Source organism: Dromiciops gliroides, chromosome 4, assembly GCF_019393635.1.
Source record: "Dromiciops gliroides isolate mDroGli1 chromosome 4, mDroGli1.pri, whole genome shotgun sequence".
NCBI classification, from domain to species: domain Eukaryota; kingdom Metazoa; phylum Chordata; class Mammalia; order Microbiotheria; family Microbiotheriidae; genus Dromiciops; species Dromiciops gliroides.
In genome coordinates this window covers 365,649,024-365,675,846 of record NC_057864.1, presented here as the reverse complement: position 1 = coordinate 365,675,846, position 26,823 = coordinate 365,649,024, and the positions used below count along the sequence as shown (strand labels likewise).

The 26,823-nt window shown below is 36.1% G+C and overlaps 1 protein-coding gene across 4 annotated transcripts in view; it reads right to left on the bottom strand.

Annotated features, from left to right (window-relative positions):
* L3MBTL3 (L3MBTL histone methyl-lysine binding protein 3) overlaps nt 1-26,823 on the bottom strand; it is a 165,896-nt gene that overhangs the window by 52,696 nt on the left and 86,377 nt on the right. For all 4 annotated transcript variants that reach the window (XM_043964205.1, XM_043964209.1, XM_043964206.1 and 1 more), the window contains exons 15-18: nt 18,834-18,919; nt 13,331-13,441; nt 5,882-5,996; nt 1,598-1,700 (exon numbers count right to left, since the gene is read on the bottom strand). In XM_043964205.1, the coding sequence (XP_043820140.1) occupies nt 1,598-1,700; nt 5,882-5,996; nt 13,331-13,441; nt 18,834-18,919 (415 nt within the window). The remainder of the gene's footprint in view (nt 1-1,597; nt 1,701-5,881; nt 5,997-13,330; nt 13,442-18,833; nt 18,920-26,823) is intronic.

Genomic DNA, 26,823 nt, shown 5'->3' with positions numbered 1-26,823 from the left:
TGATGAAGTCTAGTTCTGTTTATCTCATTCTATGAAATAAATTATGAGTAGAAAGCAGTCCATTAAATTTTTTTTTTAATTTTAGTGAGGCAATTGGGGTTAAGTGACTTGCCCAGGGTCACACAGCTAGTAAGTGTTAAGTGTCTGAGGCTGGATTTGAACTCAGGTACTCCTGACTCCAGGGCCGGTGCTCTATCCACTGTGCCACCTAGCTGCCCCCAGTCCATTAAATTTTAAAATCACATTGCTAGTGGTAGTTTAGCATGATTAATGAAGTATTTGTGCCCAATGGATTTCCCTAAAGTTTACAGATTACTACATTTATTGTCCAGCACCTAATAACTTGCACAATACCATACTGTCTTTGCAAATCTAACCAGGCTATATTCTTTGAAACTGATGATTTCAGCATCTACATATTCCATGATTATAACTAGTAATCTGGGTACAGTCTTTATTTTCAAATATGTATTTCCACAGATTTATTGTTATCCGATGACCTCAATCTTTATCTGTTGCACACTGTCCAATTAAAAGGATTTTAAAACTTTCCGTTGAAAATCTGAATATTCCCTCCTTATCTGTCAGTCAACAAGCATTAAATGCTCATTATGTGCCAGCAACACTGAATATAATTTTTCCAAACATGCGTAGAGGTATAAAAAGGCTTCCCTTCTTAAATCAAGGTTGAGGAGATGAAAGAATGAAGAAAGCTGTAGCTTGATGAGGATAATTACACCAATTTTGTACCATCTGTAAATTCATGAGGAAGAAGGTTGTAGAGTCTTGAGATTTTCCGAATGACCTGGTTTCTTCAATCTGTACACATCAGATAAAGAAGAAACCTCATTTTTTTTCTCAGAATCATTCAGAAATTTCTTTGTATGCAGCAAACTAATTAAGAAAATAAGATATTTCCTGCTAAGTTTGACATAAGCAAATAAAATGAGAGATTTTTAGGATTAAAAACTTGAACATGATCAACTCTTTCCCTGAAGACCCCAGTTAAACTAAAACCATTTCTAGCATGTCATTCATATTTCACACTTTATAGAATCTAATGTACAGAAGAATTTGAATTATGCAGATTTTAGTTCTATGTATATAATACAGGAGAGAAAAATCAATATAAACATGTACTTCTGAATATTATTTTTAGTATTTACTTTTGTGATCCTTGCTGGTTGATAGAAATTTCAATTCATATTACTGAAATATTAATGTTAGCTGGGGAATACACAAGAAAATTTCCTGGCAGTACCTATCCTGATCACTACAGGTGGTCAAAGACCAAAATGATTGTTTTCTAATCAAAACTCCCTCAAATGCAGGCATATTGCCAATAAAAGGCAAAATAGCCAAGTTGAATCTATTCTTGGTAACAAGTTAACTTATTGTAAATGTTATTTCCCCACCACACACAAACACAACTCTATAGCTATCCCTTAATTTTACATGCTCACCATGGCAACCACATTTAGTATGGATCTGATTGTAAGACCTGCTTGTCACTTCTTTTAACCCAGATAAATTACCTAATACACATAGGGGAAATATTCTTTTACATAAACAATGTAAGACAAAGAACAATATGTACCTATGGTAGCCTGGGTGTCTAGCTCTCTTTATGTGGCCAATTCCTTTGCATCCTGCAGTTGGGCAGCCTCCTTGCTCAGAAGCTTCCACCAATTCCAAAGGGCCTATGGAAGGAAATTAAGGAATAAAGTTATTCAACTGATCACAGAACTGAAGTAGGAGTGAGAACAGAAATCAGAGTAGAGAAATAAATTGCCTGAAATCCATCTTTGGCTGATATTTCACCTTAAATTTTCAGAAACTAATGAAAATGTTCAGTTTTAGATGCCTTGAAACAGTCTGTTCTTTTCTACAACTCAAGGATGCCTCAAGTAACCCTGTTTTAACATTCCTATTGAGCTTTTCTTCACATGTACTCTCAAGCAATAAACTAATCAAGCATTTATTTAGTGATGATGATGATGTGCTAGGTGCTCTACTAAACTCCAAAATGCAAAGAAAAAGCAAAAACTGTCCCTAAGATCAAGGAGCTTATAGTCTAAAGGGAGACAAAGCATATAAACACTGGCACATGAAAGGTCAATGCAGAAAATAGAAGATGGCCTTCATTTTAACTTAGTCCTTGTCTAAATAATCAGAAATTCCAGTTGAATTTTGTAATGATGAGTTTCTATAAAAACTGCTTTAATCTATGCTTTTGCACTAAAGCAATACTGTAGTCTGCCCAAATTCAGTAGGTAGATCTTTCTTTCTCCCTCTCTCTTTTTCTCCTTCCCTTTCTCTTCTTTTCTCTGCTCCACCACCCTCTATCTCTCTTTCTATCCCTTTCCCCCAGCTATCTCTCTAGACTATTGCTCCTATATTTGCCATCAATAAATGATATCCTTGCAAGGTGCTCTTCCTCTTCGGCAAGGGGGGTAGAGAGCAGTACTTGACCAATGATTTCACTGGTATTAGAAAAGCCTTATACCATAGCAGATGAGCACCTACTTTGCAACAGTCATAGAGAGTAGCCTGGGGCACTGAACAATTCAGTGTCTTGCCCAGAAATACAAAGCCAGTGGTAATTGAACCCAGGTCTTCCTGACTCATGAGGCCAGCTCTCTAGTCATCTCTCCTGTCTTTTTTCTGTTGATAGAGTAAATTAAGTGAATTTACTTAGAAAACATATTTTAGGAACTCTGAAAATCTAGAAATATACACCAATTTAACAATTACTTTAAAAATTTTCAGTTACAATCATACTCTAATCCAAGAGGAAGTGTGGCATTGTGGCCTCAATATGGGGAAGGCCTGGGTTCAGGTTCAAGTTCCAGTTCCAGTTTTGATACATCCTTGCTATGTGATCCTGAGAGAGTTATTTAACCTCTAAGTGTCCCAGACAATTTTCTGCTATTATAAATTGCAGCAGAGTAATCCATCTGCATTGGTCAAGGTTTCCTAACAAAAAGTTTCCTATACCAATAAAAGGGCTATACTTTCCTCATCTTATGCCAGTCACAAATAAAGCAAAGCTAGGATTCCTGCCAAGTCTTTGCCCCCATCTCTAATTTAAAGCTTTCTTTAAAAAAAAAAGGATAAATCCCATACATCTTGAAAGTATTATTACTGAATCTATTTCACAGCTGATAAAATTGCTCCATGCGTTTATTACTACACTGGCTGAAGGACCTTTCATTAAAGCTTTTCAAAGCCCTTTAATATAAAAAGCTTATATTAAACCTATTTTTAGTCTAAATACATATCAATGTAATAGACAAGGCAAAAAGTCACACACAATATAATAAGCTCTCCTGAAGAAATTGTGTTCATTGTAACTTTTCTATCACTCTAATAAAGAAACGTTTATTAGGTACTCAATAGAGTCCTAAACACTGTGCTAGATAGAAAACAAGAATTTCAAATGGCATGGTCCCTGTTTTCCATATGTGAAACATAAATAAATATTAGTCACAATATGGTTAAGTGCATAAGAGGCATAAAAATAATCACAAACAATAAGTAGTTACTACATGCCAGGCATAGGGGTTGTGATACAAATGCAAAGAATGAAACAATCCCTGCTCCTGAGGAATTTACATTCCAATGAAGGAATGTACATGTATGTGTGCATAGATGTATATACATACACATATATACACATACATACAGCAAAAATATAAAGTAAATTAAAAATAGAAAACAATTGAATATAATGTCAAAGGGAGGGTTGTGAGACATTCAAGGAGATAGATCAAGAAAGGCTTTGTGAAGGAGATGGCACCTGGGTTGAACTTAAGAGGAAGAATATTTCTATAGGTGAGGTTGGAGAAGAACCCAGTACTAGGGGCGGGTGACATAAATGTTCAGAGGTAAGAGGGCAGAAGAAAAAAAATCACGGAATGGTGAGTAGTTTAGTGTGGCTGAAACACAGGATATATAAAAGGCAGTATGAAATAGGGTTGAAAAGTTGGCTTGTGGCCAGGCAGGCATGAAACTCAGTAACCATGTTAAGGACTCTGTATTTTATTGAACAAGCAATGTAGTTAAAAAAAGAAAGAGAAAGGATGGATTCAAGATGCAGAACAAGACATACATTTTTAAATTTAGCCAAGGTAGGAATTTGATTTGAGTATTTGTTATGAAGGTTTTCCCTTTTTTTATTCAATGGGGACAGAGGGGAGGTGAGAGGAAAAGAAAATAAATGCTTGTTTTTAAAAATTTATTTAAAGAGAAAAAAAGAAAAACAAGCAATGAGCCACTGAAGCTTTTGGATCAGGGGATGATGTGACTGGCCATGTACAGAAGGATTAGTTTGGCAGTGTTGTCAACAATAGAGAAGAACAAGGCTGAAAATAAAATGAAATTAGGGAACAATAGGTAAGAGACGATGAAGCCTTGAACTAGGTTAGTGGACTTGGAAATGGAAAGGAAGGAAAAGATGTAAAACATATTGTTGCTAAATATTCTTTTCTAAAATAATGATTCTAATTCTTAGCTGTACAAAAGTAAAATTAGTCAACATGCTGAATCAATTATGAAATATCAAAAACAAGCATAAAATAAGGAAAATTAAAATCGGGAATAAGATGGTACGAATGCAATGATAGTACCTTTTAAAAAGGAAGAACTGGCAATTCAGGTTTGAAAGACATTGGAGCTGAATGAAACAGAGATCAGGTACATTGGTCTAGTCCCATTCCCCTTAGGAAAATTCTCCTTCAGACTTATGATGCTATCTACCTCCAGAAAAACAACTGATGGAGTCTGAATGCAGATTGAGGCATCCTTTTAAAAAAAACTTTATTATTCTTGTGTTTTTTGGGTCCATGTTTTCTTCTGCAACATGGCTAATATGGAAATGTTTTACATGACTGTACATATATAATCTATATCAAACTGCTTGCCTTCTCAACAAGTGGGGAGGGAAGGGAGGGCAAGAAGTTGGAACTCAAAATTTTTTAAAACAGAATGTTAAAAATTTTTGTTTACATATCATTGAGAAAACAAATTTTTAAAGAAAGATATTTCCCCTTCAGCTGACAGAAGGAGACACGTATTGGCACTGTTTTCCTTCTTATCATTGTTCTTATTTTATATTACCATTTCAACTTATTAATCATTTTCTTGGTTATAAAATATCAGCAAGTACAAATACTTTCCATTTCCCGCCGCATGAGAAATAACACTATTAAATCAATGGATCTCTAAAAAACCTCTCAACTCCTCAGTTGGGCCCCAAAGGCTCCATGTATATGAATAATTTTATCCATGTGGATATGTAGCTTAGCACAAACATTTCTGGTCCACAAATTTCTTATACTGTAGACCCTTGGGGTAGGGAGAGGATGTGGCAATAGAGAACAAATGAGTTCAGCCACCTGGCCTCTTTATATCTCAGTTTTCCAATACATAAAAAGGGGGTGATATATTCTTTTCCCAACTAATTTTAATATCCCCAGGCAAAATAATTTGTGAAACTAAGAGAAAAAATGTATAATGGATAAGAAGGGCTTAGGTTGGCAAGGGATAATCCAACAAACCACAAATGCCCAGTTTCTTTAAGCCATAATAATTTTTAAGACAGTTAGGTGGCCCAATGAATAGAGGGGCTGAACTGGTGTCAGGAAGATCTAATTTCAAATCTTGACTCAAACACTTCCTAGCTGTGTGACCGTGGTCAAGTCACTTGACATATTTATCCTCACTTTGATCATGTGAAATGGGGATAATAATGGCATTTATTTCACAGGATTGTTTTGAGGATCAAATAATATAACTTATGTAAAATACTTTTCCAACCTTAAAGTGCTATATAAATGCTAGCTATTATTGTTGTCATTATTACTGTTCTAAGTTCTCTTACTAAGAGGAGGCTGGAGAGGATGTCCTGTTTTTGCACACCAGCCAACTGGATGGATGTCAGGAGAATCTGCTTCAATCCAATAATCATAGCTATTACTCCAGCCATCAAAGTGGACCTAGAGACATAAAAGAAAATAAATAATATATTTCAGCAAACAAAAAAAAAATAGGAAAAAGATAGTGTCCACATTATAAACTCATTATATTTTGATTTGTCAAGTAGAAATAAATGTCTGTTATGCTACTTAATCTAAAATTTTCTTTTATTATGTAGCCTCAAACAAAGTATTTAAAAAGGTAAGAAACATCATACAGTCACGTCTGAAGCAGAGAGCTCTTACAGAAATTATAGTAAAAAAAGTTTAAATTAAATTTGAACTATGCTAGTCATTTGGCTTTAGTTGGAAAAATAGTAGGTATTTTAAAACAATTTAAGTAAAAATTAAGTCTGTAAAATAACAATCAATTAAGTCTGTAGGATAAAAATCAATCATTGATGCAATCAACATTTCCTTTTTTGATATTGATATCTAAAAAGGGTACATGACTGATTGGAGAATGAGACTTGGCCCAAGTACCAAAACGAAAAATCCCTCATGATGATGGATTAATAGCTTACATAGTGACTAGGTGTAAAGACAAGAGATAGCTGTGGGTGGTGGTGAAACCTAATCTGCTTAGCAGCTGGATTTTTGTTTTATTGATATGTTTACTTATTAAGGATGACAGTTTGTCTTCTTTTACCTTCTTTCTTTGCCCCTTTCATCACCAGAAGCTACAATGAAACTTATTACTCAGCTTATCCTTTAACAAAATAGTTAAAAAGATATATGCAGTCTCTAACTTAAAACAGGTTGTGTTCCAAAAATTCCCCTACAACTCAGCTGTCTGAAACACAAAAGACATTTTCCTATAAAAATACCACGTCTCAGTGCATATATAGGAAAATGAATTCAGATGTCAAGATCAGATTTTACACCACAACAGAAAAAGTAAAACCTCCTACTTCAGGGAACTGGGGAGGGAGGGCAAGAAATATAAGCAGATAGAGGTATGAGAGAAAGAGCATGAGTTTATTTTTTACAAGTACAGAAGAAAAAAAGAAATCCATAAAGGGACACTGACAAACATGGAAATTTTATTTCTTCTTTGTTAAACGTAGTATGTTTAAAAGTGGTAACAGTTTCATAAATCACATATCACAGGATCTGGAACATAGTAAGCCTACGTAAATATTAGCTATGATTATTATAACATACAATATTTTGTTCCTCATTGTACACTGAAATGTTTTGTTTGTTGAAAAATTTAAAAAAAATTTTTTCAAAGAAAGACTGGGGTGTCCTCATTTCCTAAATCATCAATACTGGTGCTACAGTAAAAAAGTGAATGCTCATAAGAAAGAAAGCTGGCAATAGGGAAACTTTTTTGCATCAAATCTCTGATATTTAAGATATAGAGGAACCTAATGCAAATATGAATGAATAAATGCAAAAGGCGATAAGAGTCTATTATGCGCAAAGTGTTGTGCTAAAATTAAGAACAAATAGGAAAGACAGTTCTTGCTCTCAAGGAGCTCACATTCTAATGGAAAAGACTACACATATAGAATGTTTCAGGTTTAAATCAGACAAAAAGGTCCCATTGTCCTTAGGGAGGAGCAACAGCAAAACAGATGGCTATATATATCTTCTTTTTTTTTGTTTGTGTTTGTGGGGCAATGGAGGTTAAGTGACTTGCCCAGGGTCACATAGCTGATAAGTACCAAGTGTCTGAGGCTGGATTTGAACTCAGGTACTCCTAAATCCAAGGCCAGTGCTTTATCCACTGCGCCACCTAGCTGCCCCTATATATCTTCTTTAATGTCATTCCTACTTACAAAATCTTATCACTTTATGATGCTGAACTATATTTGGATGGTAAGAACTTTCTTTTCTAGGTCTTCACTAGCTGAGGTTGCATATAGCACCTGCAAAACCATTTGCCAGGCTGTATCTCCACAGGGATGATTTCCAAGATGTATGGCTGAGGGCATTGGGCTGGAAGCGTTTTTATTCCCAAAGTTCTTAGATTCAATGATCATGACTATCTCCACTGAGGTCTGAGGGGAGACAATGGTCAAGCTGGTGGTGAGTTGACTTGCCTGGAATTTCCTACCTCCTGTCTCTCTTTCTGGGGGCCCTGTAGCCAGTCTGGCTTCTCAGCCCTGTGGGTGGTGATGGCTGGCCCTTTCTTTATTAGAATTGCTTCCCCAGATAAAGGCTGTGATGACTAGATTGAAAGTACTATCAGTGTTCTGTTGGGTGTAACCACTCCTAAGTGGTTATAGATAAAATATCTATATATATATATCTAGATATGTCTAGATACAGTGTATGTATATATATATATATAGAGAGAGAGAGAGAGATCAATACATAAGATCAAGAGTCATTCCTAAATGAGTAAGTGGTCAAAGGATATGAACACACTATTCTTATACAAAGAAATATAAATTTTTAACAATCATATTAATGACTGTCCCAAATAACGGAATTCAAGTCAAAACAATTGTCAAGTTTCACTTTACATCCAGCAAATTACCAAAGATAAAAAATGGAGGGGTTGCAGAAAGAAGCATACTAATACAAATACATTTTCCTCTGTGATAGTAAACATATGCATGTTTGAAACAATTCTGCAAAATGACTCAAAACCCTTATGACCATGCAGACAAAGATTTTGGTTCTCCTGTGGAGATTATCTATCAATCTCTGATTGCTTTTAGGCCCAACATTTTCTTGAAGTTTTTCAACTTGTCATCAAATTGTTTCCAAGGTACTGTAAAGGTTCAACATTCAAGCACAAACCAATTCCCAATGGATAGTCAAACACATAAGTATGTACCCTCACATATGTTCTGGACTCTACACTGGAGTGGTTCCCTGCTTCCTCTCTGTTACCTTGTAATTGTACCTCATCAGTTGTTTAATCACAGATGTTATTAAAATGTTGTCAATGTGTCTGTGCAAATGTCAGGATGTCTACAACTGTGATCAATGAGCATGCACATTACAAGCCATCTTGAAGCCATCATAAATCATCACAAAAGTTTGACAGAAACAGGTCTTCTATTGCCTCTTATTGAGTATTAAAGATGTTTTCTGATTTAGACTTATTTCCCACTTGTTACTATTCTACTATCCAGCAGATTTTCAAATGAACTGGTTAGTAATACTAGTCAGTCAGTCAGTCAGAGTTTCTGTGAGACTACAGCTGGTTTGTCAGTGGCAGAAGAGGTCTCATATAAAGTTATTTTCCTTATAAAGTTTGGTTTATATATAAACATTGTTTAAAAAACCAAAGCAATATATGCTATTGAACAATAAACACATTAACTAGCTATTCATGTTTGTCAGTGGGTTAGATGGCTAAAACTGGAAAATGAATTTTCATTTGTTAGCAGATGAGTTTGTAAAATTCTCCTATCATTTTCTATCATATTCGTGTAAATGAACATTTTCACTTTATTTTTGTTTTAAATCAAAATGCAGAAATAAACTCAATGAAGAACAATATATAAGACTGTTTTTGCCCTGTGTTGAGTTAAATGTTGCATTACCTCATTCAAATAAAAAAGACGAACAACAAAATAAAGTTTACATATAATCACCATGTTATGCTAAACACCTTCCAGGTTGCAATTTATTTATTTGTTTATTTATTTATTTATTTAGTAGGGCAATGGGGGTTAAGTGACTTGCCCAGGGTCACACAGCTAGTACGTGTCAAGTGTCTGAAGCTGGATTTGAACTTGGGTTCTCCTGAATCTAGGGCCGGTACTTTATCCAGTGTGCCACCTAGCTGCCCCCACGTTGCAATTTATTTTGCTAAAAATGTTATTAATGTTCAACTAAGTTGTATAGATAATGATCAGCATATGATGTCTTGGTGGATTATTCATTTTAATTATTTTTAAATGTCCCATAAAAATGTTCAAATTATTTTATAATTGAGTTAAAGTTATAATTTCATGTTTTTCATATTTATAGATAGAATTAAATTTTATTTTTATAATATCATTATAGAATTTAAATTTTTATTTGTTTTTTTTTTTGTGCAAAAGTCATCACTGTAGTTAAAGTATTTAAAGAATAAATCTAGGGGCAGCTAGGTGGCGCAGTAGATAAGGCACCGGCCCTAGATTCAGGAAGACCTGAGTTCAAATCCGGCCTCAGACACCTGACACTTACTAGCTGTGTGACCCTGGGCAAGTCACTTAACCCTCATTGCCCCGCCAAAAACCCAAAAAACAAAACAAAACAAAACAAAAAAAAGAATAAATCTAAAAGATTATTATGAGTAACATATTAAATTACCCAGGATGTTCACAACATATTCTTTGTGTTTGAAAGGGGCTCATGAAACAAAAACTTTGGGAACAGCTGCTCTATCCCCCTAATAATAAAAGAAACACAAACTGAAACAATTCTGAGGTTCTATTTCACACTCTAAGACTGGTAAAGTTGACCAAACAAGAAAAATGACAAATTCTGGAAGGGCTATGAGAAAACAGGTATGCTATTGTAACTATTGGTGGAATTATGATATGAAGGTAGAATCAATGGATATAAGAGGTAAAAGAACCAAAGATACAACTGTTGCATGGTGAATTATGAATTGTACAGCTATAGACAGAAATAGTAAAAACAGAAGGAAAAATAAGCTAAGGCAATGATCAGTTTAGTTTGACATGTTCAAATTGAGGCAGGGTGAGCAGTTGGGTAGAGCTGTCCTGTAGGCAGGAAGGAAAGCAGAAAGTCAATAACATTTATTAATCACCTATTTATGTACCAGGCACTGTGCTAAGTTCTGAGGATACAAAGAAATGCAAAAGGCAGTATCTGCCCTTGAGGAGCTCACAATCTAATGGGGATACAACATGCAAACAGCCATGTATGTACAAGTCATATGTAGGATAAACTGCAGATAATTAATGAAGGGAAGGAACTAGCATTAAGGAAGATTGTGAAACGGTTCCTGTAAAAGGTAGAAGGTTTGTTAGCTACAACTTAAAGGAAGCAGGAGGCAGAGAGGAGGAAGGAGAGAATACCAGGTACAAGGGACAGCCAAGGAAAATTCCTGAGGTTGGGAGATGGTGTCTTATGCAAGGAAGAGCAAAAAAGCCTTGTGACACTGGATTGCAGAGTACTGGAGGATGAGAGTGGAGTTGAAAGATAAGGTGTCAACCACAAAGGCAAAGAATGTCAGCAACAATGAGTTGGAGCCAGAATTTAAAAAACTGAACAGGGCTAGACTGCCTTTGGGAAATTGCACAGTTTTGTAACCATAAACTTCTCCAGGAAATAAAGATCCATATTTTAAAAAGCTTTTTAAAATATCAGTATTCATCATGTCATGCCCCTGCACTTCAGTTTCCACTTCCAACCTGGTGAGCCAGCTCTTATTTGACTTCTGAATGGTGAATTTTCACCATACCCAGCCAGGCCTGGGGCCTACATTAGTGCTACTCCCAGGCTGTGGTCATGTTTTATCTACCCTACCTGTATATCTTTCCACCTCTAACTCTGGGAACAGTCATCAAATCAAACTACCATTTCTGAAAAGGATATGTTGGTCTGGGGCTCTATAACTCCATCACTGTCACTTCTCAAAATATTCCTTCACAGTCACCACTGTCCTATGTTTTGTAAGCTCCTTGAAGACAAACTATCTTGACTTTTCTGTTTCCCCAATGCTAGGCATAATGGTGTCTAATAAGTGCTTTTTTCATTCACTCATCCATTCTGGTGCCGTAGTCGTGAACATATGGAATAGCCTCTGAAGAAACAAAACTAAAAGTTACCCAAAGGACAATGAAAAGGTGCAAAGTGGACATAGGTTACCAACAAAGAATTAAAAAGAAGCAAAATAAAGGATGTCACTAAAGAAATATATGAGCAAAAAAGGTGAACTAGTCACATGTAACAGTGAAGGATGACCACTGGACAAACTGTGGGCTCCACTATTAATGATGTCAAGAGGATCAGCACAAAACTCTAGTTTTCTAGACCCCAACTAGTGACCTAATGGAGGATGTTGAGAAGAATTGCAAATAAAGGGTAGCCATGAACTGGATGCAATCTGCATCATTGTATGTAACATGCAAATCTATGAATTCAAAGGTTCATTTGAGCATCGAGTATTGAGCTGTGCTTCAAACTGAGTAACACAGCTAAAAATATCACTTAAAGGAGATGAAAATACCCTTTATAAGATTGAAATTAACCTATGATCAGGACAAATAAATTACTCTATGCTATTGTTTCCATTTCTTACTAGCTACATAATTAATGTAAATAGGTACATAACTTAGATTACACATTGAAAATAGGTACATAATTAACAGTGGCACGAGGACTTCTGATTCCTAGGCCAATAATGTTAATTATACTGTGCTGTACTTGAGCATGCAGTGAATGAACAGAAATAAGGTATACTGGAAAAAAGTATTTGATTTTGAGTCACAGGAAATCAATTTGAATGTTGGCCTTGTCTGTTACTGCCTACTCACAGAATAGAAGTTTGTGGAAGGCAGGACAGATTTAAATTTTGACTAGCATGTTGCCTAGCACATAGAAGGAGCTTAACTGATTGATATTTCATCTCTGTATTGCCTTAGTATCTTCCTCTATAAAATGAGAATGTTTGACCAGATGATCCTCCTTATCTGAGAAAAGCACCTTCATATACATATAAATATAAATATATATATGTGTGTGTGTGTGTATATATATATATATATATATAGTTTTTATTATTAAAAGCACTTTAAAACAAGGTAAATAAAATCTAAATTTAAAACAAAATAAAGTCATTGATTTTCATCTATTTTGGCTCAAGGGAAATTTCTTAGAAAGGAAAGATTTTATATCTATTAGAATGATGAATGTAGGGGGCAGCTAGGTGGCACAGTGAATAAAGCCCGGGGTTCAGGAGTACCTGAGTTCAAATCCGGCCTCAGACACTTGACACTTACTAGCTGTGTGACCTTGGGCAAGTCACTTAACCCCCAACAACAACAAAAAAAGAGAATGATAAATGTAAAGTATTTTTCAAACCTTAAAATGCTACACAAGTGTCAGCTATTATCTTACTTTTGTGAACTTAGTATCACTCATATAAACACAAAACTACTTTCCTACCACCACCACCATCACATGCTCAACACTTATTATCAAATCAGATGTAAAGACAGAAGATTTTAAGTTTTATGATATAAACCAAAGAGAAAGAAAGAATAGTGGGTAAACTTTAGACTTAACCCCCAGATACCTGTTCGGTTTGCATACTCTTATGGTAAGAAAAATTAAAATATACGGCATTATCACAAGGTAACATACTACTCGCTAATGCTTTTACTCAGAAGAGCATGGTACTAAAAAACAAACTTATACCAAGAAAAACTTACTTTTATTCTGTGCTCATCAGTATCTGCAACAGTTGCTACTCTAATAAACACAGGATTTCTTTTATCTACAATTTCAAATTTCATTTTTTTCTGGAATCCATGTGCTGGTTTCTGAAATAACAGAAGATGATTTTTAGTGAAATGTTTAAAAAGCCATTAGATCAGGTACACATTTTATGCTAGTAATTTAATTCAAAGGAAAAAAAACCTTTTAAGTCTAATTCGCCTAAGTGTGTTAGCAATAGGATGGGTCCAGATGAGAGAATTAATCAGAAAAGGAAAAGTAATATTCAGTTCAGGCAGCAAAAGGCCTATTTTATAGAAAAGTCCACATGAATGCCAAACTAATTGTGAACAATACATTTTGGCAAAAACTGGGCATGACTATGAAAACTATGTATCCGTGAAAACTCTCTTTTCATTTTGTAGATGGTCTTAGTATACAAATTAATCTATTAGCAGCTAATAGAAAGAATCTCATTACCAAACACAGAGGCAAGACACCCAGCATAAAGGACTTTGGGTCTTTTGGTTGGGAGCCATCTCATTATGGTGCCTAAGTTCAACTGGAAAAAGCTATCTACCTGAGAGAAGTTGAGAGCTCCTGCAGACCAAAGCATGCATAGGATCTTTTGTTTGTATGTAGAAGGTAGAAGCAAAACTGGAAAAACCACCACCTGTGGAATGCCCTATTAGCCTTTGAAAGCATCACTAAAAGAAAGGGAGAATGTCCTTAGTATCCATATTGCTTGCTTCATACTTCATGAACAAGAAATCCAAGGGTGACAGACAGAACAGTGGATGGTAAGCTGATGCTCACTCTGGTGCATCCAGTGGACTAATGATAAGTTAAATATAGTTGTCTGAAATGGTCCTGACAAGTCAAATGACAGTGGGGAAAAAAGTAAAGAAAATACTTTTCTGAAAAGCAAGAAAACCACTAAGTAGAAGGCTGCTTTAACATTTGATTTGCTAACTAGCTTTGCAAAAAGAGCAGTCAAAGTATCCTCCTCAGGAAGTCAGGCAGATGAACATTTCATTAGACTTTTATGAGCAAAAGGTGAATGGCCCAAAAGGAAGATGGTACCTAGGGATTTTTTCCCAAGAAAGCAAGTTCCAAAATATCTCAAATCAGGATCCATTCAATCCTATGTCTCACCCCACTTCCATCTATCTACACCTGCATCACAAATTTATCATGAAAGTGAATATATATATAAAACATCAACCATCAATCATCAATATAAATGATAAGTTTCTCAAAATCTTTTGCTGTTCAATACATTATGTTTAAAAATATTCTGGTAACTAAAAGGCTAACCTGACTGTCACCTATCTAGAAAACAGCTAGCTATAACAATTCATTCCCTGAGGGTTCTAAACTGCCAGACTTACTATAAACACCTTTTGTTCCATATGCCACTTATGTAGACATCAGGACGTTAAAGTTTAAACTTCTCACTACCTCAAATAGACTTTAATTCATTTTTTCTTCAAGGTAAGAAAAAAGAAGTTAGTAAAAAAAAAAAAGGATTTTAAGCTCTTAAAACATTTGACATAAAATCAAGACTATGAAACTTTTACACTTCAATCCATAGGATTTGTTAACTGAATTTCATCAAAAATTCTAACTTAAGTCATGATTTCTCAGACTTTTATAGATAAGAATCAAATTAAAAGCTGGCACACAAATAATAAAAATCACAGCTGAAATTAAATTAGGGAACAAAGAGATAAACTATTACTATGGTATAAAATTAATGGCAATGATTATAAATATGAGTAATCAATAAAAAGTTAAATTATGTTCAGTATATTTTAATCTGTTTAAGAAAGAAAAGATATATAACACATAAATATAGAGGTTTTTCATCATTTAAAAAAATTAACATTTCAAAGGATAAGCATCAATTATTTGGAAAATATATTCCTGTAGAACACTTGATTCACTGACAATGCTGAATAAATGGTGGGTTATTCTACAAATTATTCTTTCTCTGAAACTCATAATTGATACAAATAAGCTTTATCTTACATCATACAGGATCAAAAACATACTTAAACTTAACATTTCTTTGGAAACTTTTTACAAAATTAGTTATCTTTCCCCTTTATGTCTCTCCCTCTCGGTTTGATACAATTAATTACTGCCGAGTAATTCTTTTAGACTTAATACCTTAGCAACTATAAAACGATGCCAAGAAGTCTTTCTCATTTCCTGTAGACTAACTAGCTATATTTTTTAAAAAGACAAATATAAAACGCTTTTTAAAATTTTTGTGGGGCAATGAGGGTTGGGTGACTTGCCCAAGGTCACACAGTGTCGAGTGTCTGAGGCTGGATTTAAACTCAGGTCCTCCTGAATCCAGGTCCAGGGCCAGTGCTTTATCCACTGAATCACCTAGTTGCCCTCTATAAATTCTTTTTTTAAAAAAAATTGTTACATGTATTTATGTATTCCATCCCAGACCCTTTTGTTACAGTTGAAGCCAATCTGGAAACTTTTTTTTTTTTGGTGGGGCAACGGGGGTTAAATGACTTGCCTAGGGTCATACAGCTAGTAAGTGTCAAGTGTCTGAGGCCAGATTTTAACACTCAGGTCCTCCTAAATCCAGGGCCAGTGCTTTATCTACTGCACCACCTAGCTGCCCCCAATCTGGCAACTTTTTAAAGAATTCTTTTTTGTATTAAAGTCCATCTTCTTATAAAAAGGATTATGAGATTCCTTCATGGAATCTCATCCTCCAAATAGAGGAATGAATAATTCCAAATACAAAAACTGAGTTTAAAAAAAAAACAAGTAGATTCTAGTTTTGTTTGTACCCCAGTTTCATATATAACAATTGGATAACATAAAATTGTAAATTCCCTGGTCTAAAAGACTGTAAATTTGATTTTATAATAATAGAGACATAAGGGTTGAGTAAGTTTCATTATCTGATCTGGTTATTGGCAAAGTAATTTAAATCTATGTTAAGACCAATATGGTAAGAGATTTAACAGAGGAAGAAGATCTCTACAAGTAACCTGAGTCTGAGAAGACAGTCAGCTGGAAACTGCTCTGAGATCACACCCAGACCAGAAAGCTGCATCAGATGGTGTCCTAAGAATTAGACAGCTGTATGAGATGAGACTTCTGAGACTTACATGAACATTTTTTTTACTGTTTACTTTTTCCCTTTGTGTACTTTATCTGGAAGGTATACTTACTAAAGGAGACTAACCCCTTTGGTTTTGTCAATGCGTCACTCAATTTCTACCCCTTTCCCCCTCACGTTGTTACCCATCATAAGCCCCATAGTTAAGAACTCTTGATGAAGTGTTTGTAATATCAGTTAGGGATTCTTTGAGGCGGCCATGCCCCTCAAGAATCAAATGGGGTTATTGAGAGAAAGGATTATTTATAACCAATATTTGGGGGGGGGATTCAGAGTTCCCTCCCTTTCTTCCAGAGCTTTGACTTAGAGATCCAGTTTCTCCTTGGTAATAAGATTGCACTGAATCTCTTCATCTTGGTCAGACCCATCTCAGGTTTGCAAGGAATTTAAGGTGGAGAAGCTCATTGTGTTCTACTTGGACTTGGGTGGAGACAGATCCTTTCATCTAGTGTGAGAAAATTATTAAAAATGGGGTTCTGGGGGGACACAGGAACCCCCCACTTGGGGCCTGGCTGGTCAGCCCAGGGTCAGTAGAGTTGGAGATCAGAATGACACAAACACTTAGTAGACAATAGAGGTTAAAACCACACCTACCTGAAAGCCTTTCCCTTCAGAGGGTCTGTCCTCTGGATTCCAACCTCAGCACATACTGCTCATTTTAATATGGACCACCCTCAAGTCCAGTAAATCAACAGACTTGAATGATGCTAGCCATATAAATGCTTTTAACAGATCTTTCTCCTTTTTCCTTTGAACTCTTAGAAAAATAAGGATTTTGTTCCTCTGAACATCAAAGTAAATGTTTGTGGCAAGATGGAAAAGCAATGCTACAGCATTTTTGTTTCTTTCTTCTCACAGTAAACACGTTCACTTCCAATACTAACAGGAGAAAAGCCTATATGTTATGCCCTAGTCATTCCTCATATCATCAAGACAGATGCTAGAAATATACTGTAATAGGGGCAGCTAGGTGGCGCAGTGGATAAAGCACTGGCCTTGGATTCAGGAGTACCTGAGTTCAAATCCGGCCTCAGACACTTAACACTTACTAGCTGTGTGACCCTGGGCAAGTCACTTAACCCCAATTGCCTCACTAAAAAAAAAAAAGAAAGGAAGGAAGAAAGAATGAAAGGAAGGAAGGAAGGAAGGAAGGAAGGAAGGAAGGAAGGAAGGAAGGAAGGAAGGAAGGAAGGAAGGAAGGAAGGAAGAAACATATTGTAATAAAGAGATTCTGCTGCATTTAACTCAATAAATACATGGGACCAAAAGCATTATAACAATTAAGTATAGCTTACTTTGCCATGTGGCATTTCCTCTCAAACTATACTGAAAAGGTTCCCAGGGGGCAGCTAGGTGACACAGTGGATAGAGCACCGGCCCTGGAGTCAGGAGTACCTGAGTTCAAATCCGGCCTCAGACACATAACACTTACTAGCTGTGTAACTCTGGGCAAGTCACTTAACCCCAATTGCCTCACTTAAAAAAAACAACAAACAAACAAAAAACAAAAAAAAAAGGTTCCCAGGAAGTCTAATTAGAAAAATATTCAGCTAATGGTAGTACCATTTACTCTAGGCTTATTTTAATGACTTTATGGAAAACAATAGAATTAAATTAAAATATGCAATCTTTTACACTTAGTATATAAATTTGGCATATAGCAGATCAAACTTGGTGAACAATTTCATTTAAAAATCATCTGCTCCCTATCAATGGCTAATCAAAACTGCATTGCAAATTTTTCTTACATTTTTAAAAACAATCCTGAACTCTATTTGGAAGATATAGATTCTTTAGTTTAACTTCCAAATGTACAATTTTTTAAAGCTGATTATTTTTGCTTCTGTACCCTTTCTTTCTTCAGAAAACGTATGGTTTGCTCAATGAAACAGTACTCTACCTACTTGCACTTTGATTTCACTGGAAAACTCTCTCATCTGGAAAGAAAATATAATATCAAAAATGGCTTAGGTAATTCGTTTTGCATAACTATATATATTTGTAATGATTTTTGCTTTTCTTGCCTTCTCATTAGGTAAGGGAGGGACCCAAAAAAAAAATAGGTAAGGGAAAGGAGAAGACAGATGGAGAAAATTTGGAACTGAAAATAAAATTGAATTTTTAAAAAGTGGCCTAAATTTATTCAGATGAATAACTCAGTAAAAGTACCATAAAGGTTGTTTTGATTAATAAAAGAAACAATTTGTTCCTAAAAGTGTTTACCTAAATTGAAAAGCAAAAGGTTGCTGAGAAAGTAGTGATTTGCAACTTTCTAGAATTTATTTAGAAAAACTAAAAACACTTACAAAAATTAATAGGACACCATGAAATATATAGTCACTTACCACTTTAAAGGCCCTTGCAGGAGCAGGCAAAGAATTAGTTTCTTCCAAGTATTTGTCCCAGGAAAAATGCTTCACATTTGGGTAATCTACAAGGAGAGATTAAAAACAAAGTAAAATTTATAAAGAAAAGTTAAATGCTAATACTCAAAATAATATACAAAAGTATTATAATCAGAAAATATTAATATGATCATTTCTGAGCTCATTTTCACATAATACCCCCAAACAGCCTTTAAGCTTGGTCACACACTGATGCTATTCCAGGTCATTTAAATTAATTAAATTGTTCCTTTTCATTCTGACCACTTGATTTTCACCTTCAGAAATTTTAAGTTAAAAATATAAGGTTAAATAGTTTTAAATTTAAAAAACCTGACATTTCCCATTTAATAATGGTACTTTTCATTATTTAAGTTTTTATATACCAGTCTATGTCTTTATATCTTAACATCTTTTCTCCTTAATTTGATTTGCACATCTGTGAGGCAGGAACTCCTATCCCATATAATACCTGGGGAAGTGTACTCCATAGTTTGGTTAAATAATTAAACTAGCCAAAAAATAAGCAGACTCCTGTCCACAGTCAAAATCTATAGGATCAGAGTATTATTTAAAAACAACAGGAAATAAGACAAATCTGAGGTACCAATTTACATATACCAGACTGACTAATATAACAGAAAAGGAAAATTATAAATGCTGGAGGGGAAATAGAAAAATAGGTACACTAATGCACTATTGGTGGAGTTGTGAACTAGTCCAATCACTCTGGAGAATAATTTGGAACTATGAGCAAAGGGCTATAAAACTGTATTGTGTGTGTGTGTATACATATATATATATATATATACATATATATATACATATATATATACATATATATATATATATATATATATATATATATATATATATATATATATATATATATAACCTAGAAAAGCCACTACTAGGTCTGTACTCCAAAGAGATTAAACAGAAGGGATTGGGACATATATGTACAAAAATATTTATAGCAGCTCTTTTTGTGGTGACAAAGAACTAGAAATCAAGGAGATGAATATCAATTAGGGAATAGCTGAATAAGTTGTGATATATGTTTGTAATAGAATACCATTGTGCTATAAGAAATGATAAACTGGATGCTCTCAGAAAAACCTAAGAAGATTTATATGAACTGATATAAAGTGAAGTAAGAACTGGGATAATGTTGTACACAGTAACAGCAATACTGTGACAATGATCTATTCTATAGTTACAGACTTGGCTATTTTGATCAAGGGAATAATCCAAAACAATTAGAAAGGACACATGATGAAAAATGCTATCCACCTCCAGAAAGAGATCTGATGAATTCTGAGTAAAGACTAAAAACTTTTTCACCTGTTTATGCTTCTTGCTTATTATTTTTAGCAGAATGGCTAATATAGAAATGTTTTGCATGACTTCACATGTATAATCAATATCATATTGTTTGTCTTCTCAATGGGTGAGGGGAGGGGCATGAAGGAGGGAGAGAAGTTAACTCAAAAAAAATTTTTTTTTAAGGATGTTAAAAATAAATGATGGGGGCAGCTAGGTGGCACAGTGGATAGAGCACCGGCCCTAGAGTCAGGAAGACCTGAGTTCACATCTGGCCTCAGACACTTAACACTTATTAGCTGTGTGAGCCCGGAGAAGTCACTTAACCCCAATTGCCTCACCAAAAAGAAAAAATAATAATGAATGAATCAGGGGGCAGCTAGGTGGCACAGTGGATAAAGCACCAGCCCTGGATTCGGGAAGACCTGAGTTCAAATCCAGCCTCAGATACTTGACACTTACTAGCTGTGTGACCCTGGGCAAATCACTTAACCCTATTTGTCCTGCAAAATCAATCAATCAATCAATCAAGAAAAAATATAGTAAGATACTTCTACAAATATAAAGAATAGCATATAGGAATTAATCAATGTAGGAATAAATCAATCCATCATCAAATATTTCTTAAGTTCCTCTCAAATGACAGGTACTGGGGAAACAAAGACAAAAGCAAAAACAGTCCTTGACTTCAAAGCACTTACATTCTAATTTGATAAATTTTATGCGTGTACATGGATATTTATACACAACTAAATGCAAAACAGATACAAGGTGACACTGGAGGAAAAAAGCAGGAGCACCTAGGAAAAGACCATGTGTGGAGGGTGGAACTTGAGCTAGCTTAAAGAAAAGGAAGATTTCCAAGAAGCAGAAGGAAAGAGCATTTCAGGTCAGTTCAAAGTCACAGAGATGGATGGAGCATCACATGTGAGGAACAGAAAGATCAGTTTAGCTGTGTGGACAGGGGTGATGTGTAAATAGTCTGGAAAGATAAGATAAGAGCAGGTTGTAAGGAGTTCTAAATGTCAAAAAGAGGACTATGTATCCAATACTAGGGGTAAAAGGGATGATGCACTGGTGTTTCTAAAGTAAAGAGTGATGTGGTCAAATCTTTGCTTTAGGAAAATCAGTTTGGCAATTGTGTGGAAGTTAGACTGGAGTGGTAAGAGACTTGAGGAGAGAGATCAATTAGGATAATACTGAAATTGTCTAGGGGAGGGCCTGACCTAGAGTGATGGCTGTCTGAATGGTGAGAAAGGGATATTTCTTTTTTTTTCTTTTTTTTTTTTTGCTGAGGCAATTGGGGTTGATTGACTTGCCCAGGGTCACACAGCTAGTAAATGTCAAATGTCTGAGGCCAGATTTGAACACAGGTCCTCCTGAATCCAGGGCCAGTGCTTTATCCACTGTGCCACCTAGCTGCCCGAGACAGGGATATTTCTGTGGAGATAGAAATGACTACATTTGGGAACTGGCTGCATAATGTGGGGTGAGTAAGAATGAGGAGTTAAGGATGGCACTGCAGTTGAAAATCCGGGTGACTATAAATTATATTAGAAACTTCAAAAGAAATAGGGAAGTTCAGAAGAAGGGTGGTTTTGGGGAAAAAGATGACTGCTGGATATGGCATCATAGAATCAGAGTTAGAAGGGGCCTCAGAGGTCATTGAGTCCAACCTCACCATTTATACATGAGAAAACTAGGGTACAGGGAAGTGAAGAGATAAGCTCAGGGTCTCATAGCTATTAAGCATCTGAGATGGGACTTGAACTTAGGACTTTTTGCCTCCAAGTCCATCACTTTATTCACCATATGCTATCTAGCTACCTCAAACATGTTGAGTTTGAAATTCCTATGGGATATCCAGTTTGAAGGGCATATAGTGATGCAAAATGGTACGTTAAGTGAGAGAGTAGGACCGGACAGATAGATCTAGACATTATATGTACTGGCCATGACAATTAAGGCTGTGGGATTGATGAGATCACCAAGTTTTGTAAGAGAGAGCAGAAGAAAGAGGAAAGATAAACAGAGGGACTGCTAAACCCAAGAAAAGCCAGGGTAAGTCAGAGAGGTGGATGGGGGAAGGTAGTGGAAAGGAAAGTTTATGTGGGCTTATAACCACATGGTCTCTACTGTCAAGTGAGTCATAGGACACACCTGGGGTTCAGCTCATAGAGTTTTCTGGGCACTTTGCCCTCCTTAATATATGTGTCACCAATTCTGGTTGCATGCTAGCTTGTTAGATATGTGGTTGTTATAAATATATTTTATGAGAAATGGTTCCCTGGGTAACTAAGTGCCCAGGGACTCTAAATGAAATACTAAAGCAGCCAAAATTGAAGCCCCAAGAAAACAACCACTTAATATGACAGTACTGATAATGAATAGAACTGCTATGTCAGAGTAACATAACACAGTACCTGGAAAATCGTTGGCACTTAATAAATGCTTGCTACCTTGAATTCTGTAGAAAATTAGTATGTACTTAAAAAACAATTATGGAAAGCACGATAATGAAGGAATAGACAACATGCTCTTCAGTGTAGTAACAAGAGGGCAGGAAAAGTTGTCCCTTATACAGGGTGGGCCAAAAGTCAAAAACAGTATATATAGAAAATGAATTTACATTATATATAAAAAAAATCAAATCTCGTAAATGGCAAAAAATAAAGAAAAAATAATTTTCAAAATGTTATTAAAGCAGGGCAGCTAGGTGGCGCAGTGGATAAAGCACTGGCCTTGGATTCAGGAGGACCTGAGTTCAAATCCAGCCTCAGACACTTGACACTTACTAGCTGTGTGACCCTGAGCAAGTCACTTAACCCTCATTGCCCAGTAGAAAAAAATAATGTTATTAAAGCATCATTATTTTTAGCCCACCATATATAATGTTTAGGAGCCTAAAGAGAAAGGAGAATCTCTCCATCTATGGTTAGTCAGTACAAGAATATGCACTGATTGGTGTATAAGGGACATTCTAGTGGCATAGTCTGTTGTGGAATAAACAGTCATATGAGAGAAAAAAGGGATGTTTGATTTATGACTCAGGAAATTTAAGACCACAATGGGTCATATCACTGAAATGCAAAAACAATGACAGTAAAAGACGGCGGGACATATATTTACTCTTTATTATAGACTATAAGAACTGGAAAGAGTAAATGTCATCTAAGCCAACTCCCATCCCCAATTTTACAAGTGAGAAAACCAAGAACCATGGATCCCTGACCTCTACACTAAACTTTGTAAGGGCAAGGGTGGCGTTTACTGGTTATTTCTTCCATGGAACAGCACAACAACTGTTTGCTGAATGAATGAATAACTAATGAGATTAAGTGAATTGCCTAAGTTTGTCGAAGTCTAATGCCCTTCCCATGATACCCCACTATCCCTATCTCCTTAGTTTCTAAAATTAACTTAATATGAATTTTACTGTACTGATTCTTTTAAAAAAATTATTAAAATCTTTTTTTCACTTCTATTTCTGAATATATGACTTCCCCAAACCACACCAAGTGAGTTATCCCCTGTAATAAAGAATAAAATAAAAAGGGTAAAGCAGTTCAATGAAACTAACAGAGATATCAACAATGTCTCATAGAGTATGCAATGTTCCACGGGCAGAATTCCCCACCTCTACAAAAAAGGAAGGGAGGTATATTTTCTTATCTTTTCTCCAGGCTCAAGCTTGGTCATTACAATTTCATTTTTTAAATTTTATCCACTTATATTGTTGTAGTCATTATGTATACTGTTTATGACACTGTGTCAGCTGACAAAAATCTTCCTATTGTGAGATTTAAAATTGGATACTAGAGCATTAATTTCCCCTCTTTAACCTTTCCCTTAATTTATCTCCCAGACTAGTAAATGGAAGAAGCTTCTGGTCTCTAGTTAGAGCTTTTATTGTGTGGTAGTTACCAGGTGATGTTGATTAGAGGGATAGGAAAGTAGAAATACAAACCAAGACTCATGGATTCATTGCTCTCATGTAAAGCCTATTTTACAGCAGGATCTGGCCTCCATTACCTTTAAAGGCTCCACACTAGTACAATATGTTGATGACTTACTTTTGGCCTCTCCTAATGCTGAAATTTGTCAAGAAGATAGCCGTCACTTACTGTTAGAGCTGCACAAGAGAGCACACAAGGTTTCCAAGTCAAAAGTACAATGGTGCTTGCCCCAGGTAGAATACTTAGGATTTATTTTGGCTGCTGGAACTCGCTCTGTCTCTTCTAAGCGAGTCCAGGCCATTCAACAACTCTCTACCCCTACTACTAAGAAGCAGTTAAGAGCCATTCTGGGAGCAGCCGGGTACTGTAGACAATGGATACCCTCTTTTGGTGAAATTACTAAACCTCTCATAGCTCTAACAAAAAGTTCTGTCCCAGACATTTTACAGTTGGACCCTCAGCATCTCTCAGTCATAAAAGAATTAAAAAGGGCCTTGTTATCAGCACCTGCCCTAGGACTACCAGATTATAGTAAGCCTTTCACTCTCTTTGCGCATGAACAAAGGGGGGTGGCTTCTGGACTTCTGACTCAATCACTGGGGCCTAACCAACACCCTATAGCCTACTATTCAACTCAGCTGGACCCTGTAGCAGCTGGAGCTCCACGTTGCCTTAGAGCAGTGGCGGCCACAGCCCTTTTGGCAGAAAAAGCCTCTGATTTAGTCCTAGGTAACCCTCTAACTGTGCAATGCCCTCACGAAGTGGAGGCTTTCTTACTACGTCACAGGACACAAGCCTTTTCAGATCAAAGGCTGGCTAAGTATGAAATAACCCTGTTAGGTAACGAGAATATCACTTTAAGATGCTGCACAGTTCTCAACCCAGTAACGCTACTCCCTAACTTACCATTCTCGGGGAAACCGTTGCATGACTTTGCTTCTTTAGTTGATATGGCTGAAAAACCCTGTGATGATCTTTTTGATACACCTTTAGAAAACCCTGATCTTGTCCTCTATACAGATGGTTCCTCATTTATGAGAGAGGGAACCCGTTTTACTGGAGCTGCTGTAGTTTCTGATTATGACACCCTCTGGGCAGCTTCTTTGCCTTCCCATTTTAGTGCACAGGCTGCTGAACTTGTGGCTCTTACACAGGCCTGTAATATAGCCAAAGGTAAGAGTGCCACTATTTTTACTGACTCGAAATATGGCTTTGGCATATGCCAATTTATTGGTATGATTTGGCGTCAACGAGGCTTCCTAACATCCTCAGGCAAGGCTATTGCCAATGGGGACCTTATCAAGGACCTCTTAGATGCCCTGAAACTGCCTTCTTCCCTAGCCGTTGTACATTGCCCTGCCCACACAGGGAATAGTGATCCTGTTTCAAAGGGGAATGCACGAGCTGATTCTGCAGCCAAGCTTGCTGCATTAGAAGCTCCTGAACATGTATTTAACCTTTAACCTTCTGAGGATATTCCTACCAACCTAACCTATGATGATTCTGAAGTAGAAAAGTGGACAAAGAAATTTAAGGTGAAACAGATCAACGGTGTCTGGGTGTCTCCGGAAGGTAAGTCACTTCTTCCCTGGAAATTCTACCACCAGGGATGCCTCTCTGTTCACAGAAAAGGCCATTCTGGTACCAGGCCAAGTTGAACTTATGAATAAAGAGCTTAAGAGTATGATTGGCAAATTATGTACTGAAACCCATTTGAAATGGCCTGAAGTTCTACCATTGGCATTATTCTATCTACGCAGTAGACCAAGAGGAGAACTTCATATATCTCCTTATGAAATGCTTTTTAGTCACCCTCCTATCCAAGCTAAAACTTTTTCCCCAGTTTATACATCACTGGTGGGAGGTGATACTTCTGTTGCCTCCTATATATGGGAATTACAGACCAGGCTACGTGAACTCCATGAGGCAGGAGCTGTGGTCCAAGCAGGCCCATTAGACTTTTCATTGCACAGCCTCAACCCAGGAGATAAAATATATGTAAAGAATTTTCAGAGAACCAGTGGAACCCAACCTGCCTGGGAAGGACCTTTTCAGGTATTATTGACAAGCTAAAGAGCTAAAAACCCTAAGGATAGCAACTGTTAAAGAGCAAACAGAGTCCAGAGGAAATAGGCAGTTCCCATTTGATAATCCCACTGATCAGTTAAATGCTTTGGGACTCAGTCTTTGTAAAGTATCAGGAGACAGAAATTGCCTTTTTAGGGCCTTAGCAGACCAGCTAGAAGGTCACTGTAGAAATCATCTCAGACATAGACAAGAAGCTGCTTCTTATATGATTAACCATAGACAAGAGTTTGAGTCTTTTAGAGTAAATGACTCCCCTTTTGAAGAATATGTTGATGAATTAAAGAAATTTGGAAAGTAGGGAGGAAATGATACAATTGTAGCATTTGATAAGCAGCATCAGCTGAATGTGGTAGTTCATCAGTTAAATCAGCCCTTATTGAAAATCAGTGGCACAGACAAAACTGATGCTAGAGAACTCCACATTTTCTACCATAAAGAACATTATGACAGCATTAGAAAGATCAATGACAATTCAGAAACCCCTGCCACTTTGGCATGCAGAGAATTGGGGAACCAGTTAAAACAATGTGCATACCCCAAATTCTAGCAGCTTAAATACTATAAAATTTAACAAGCATTTCCTT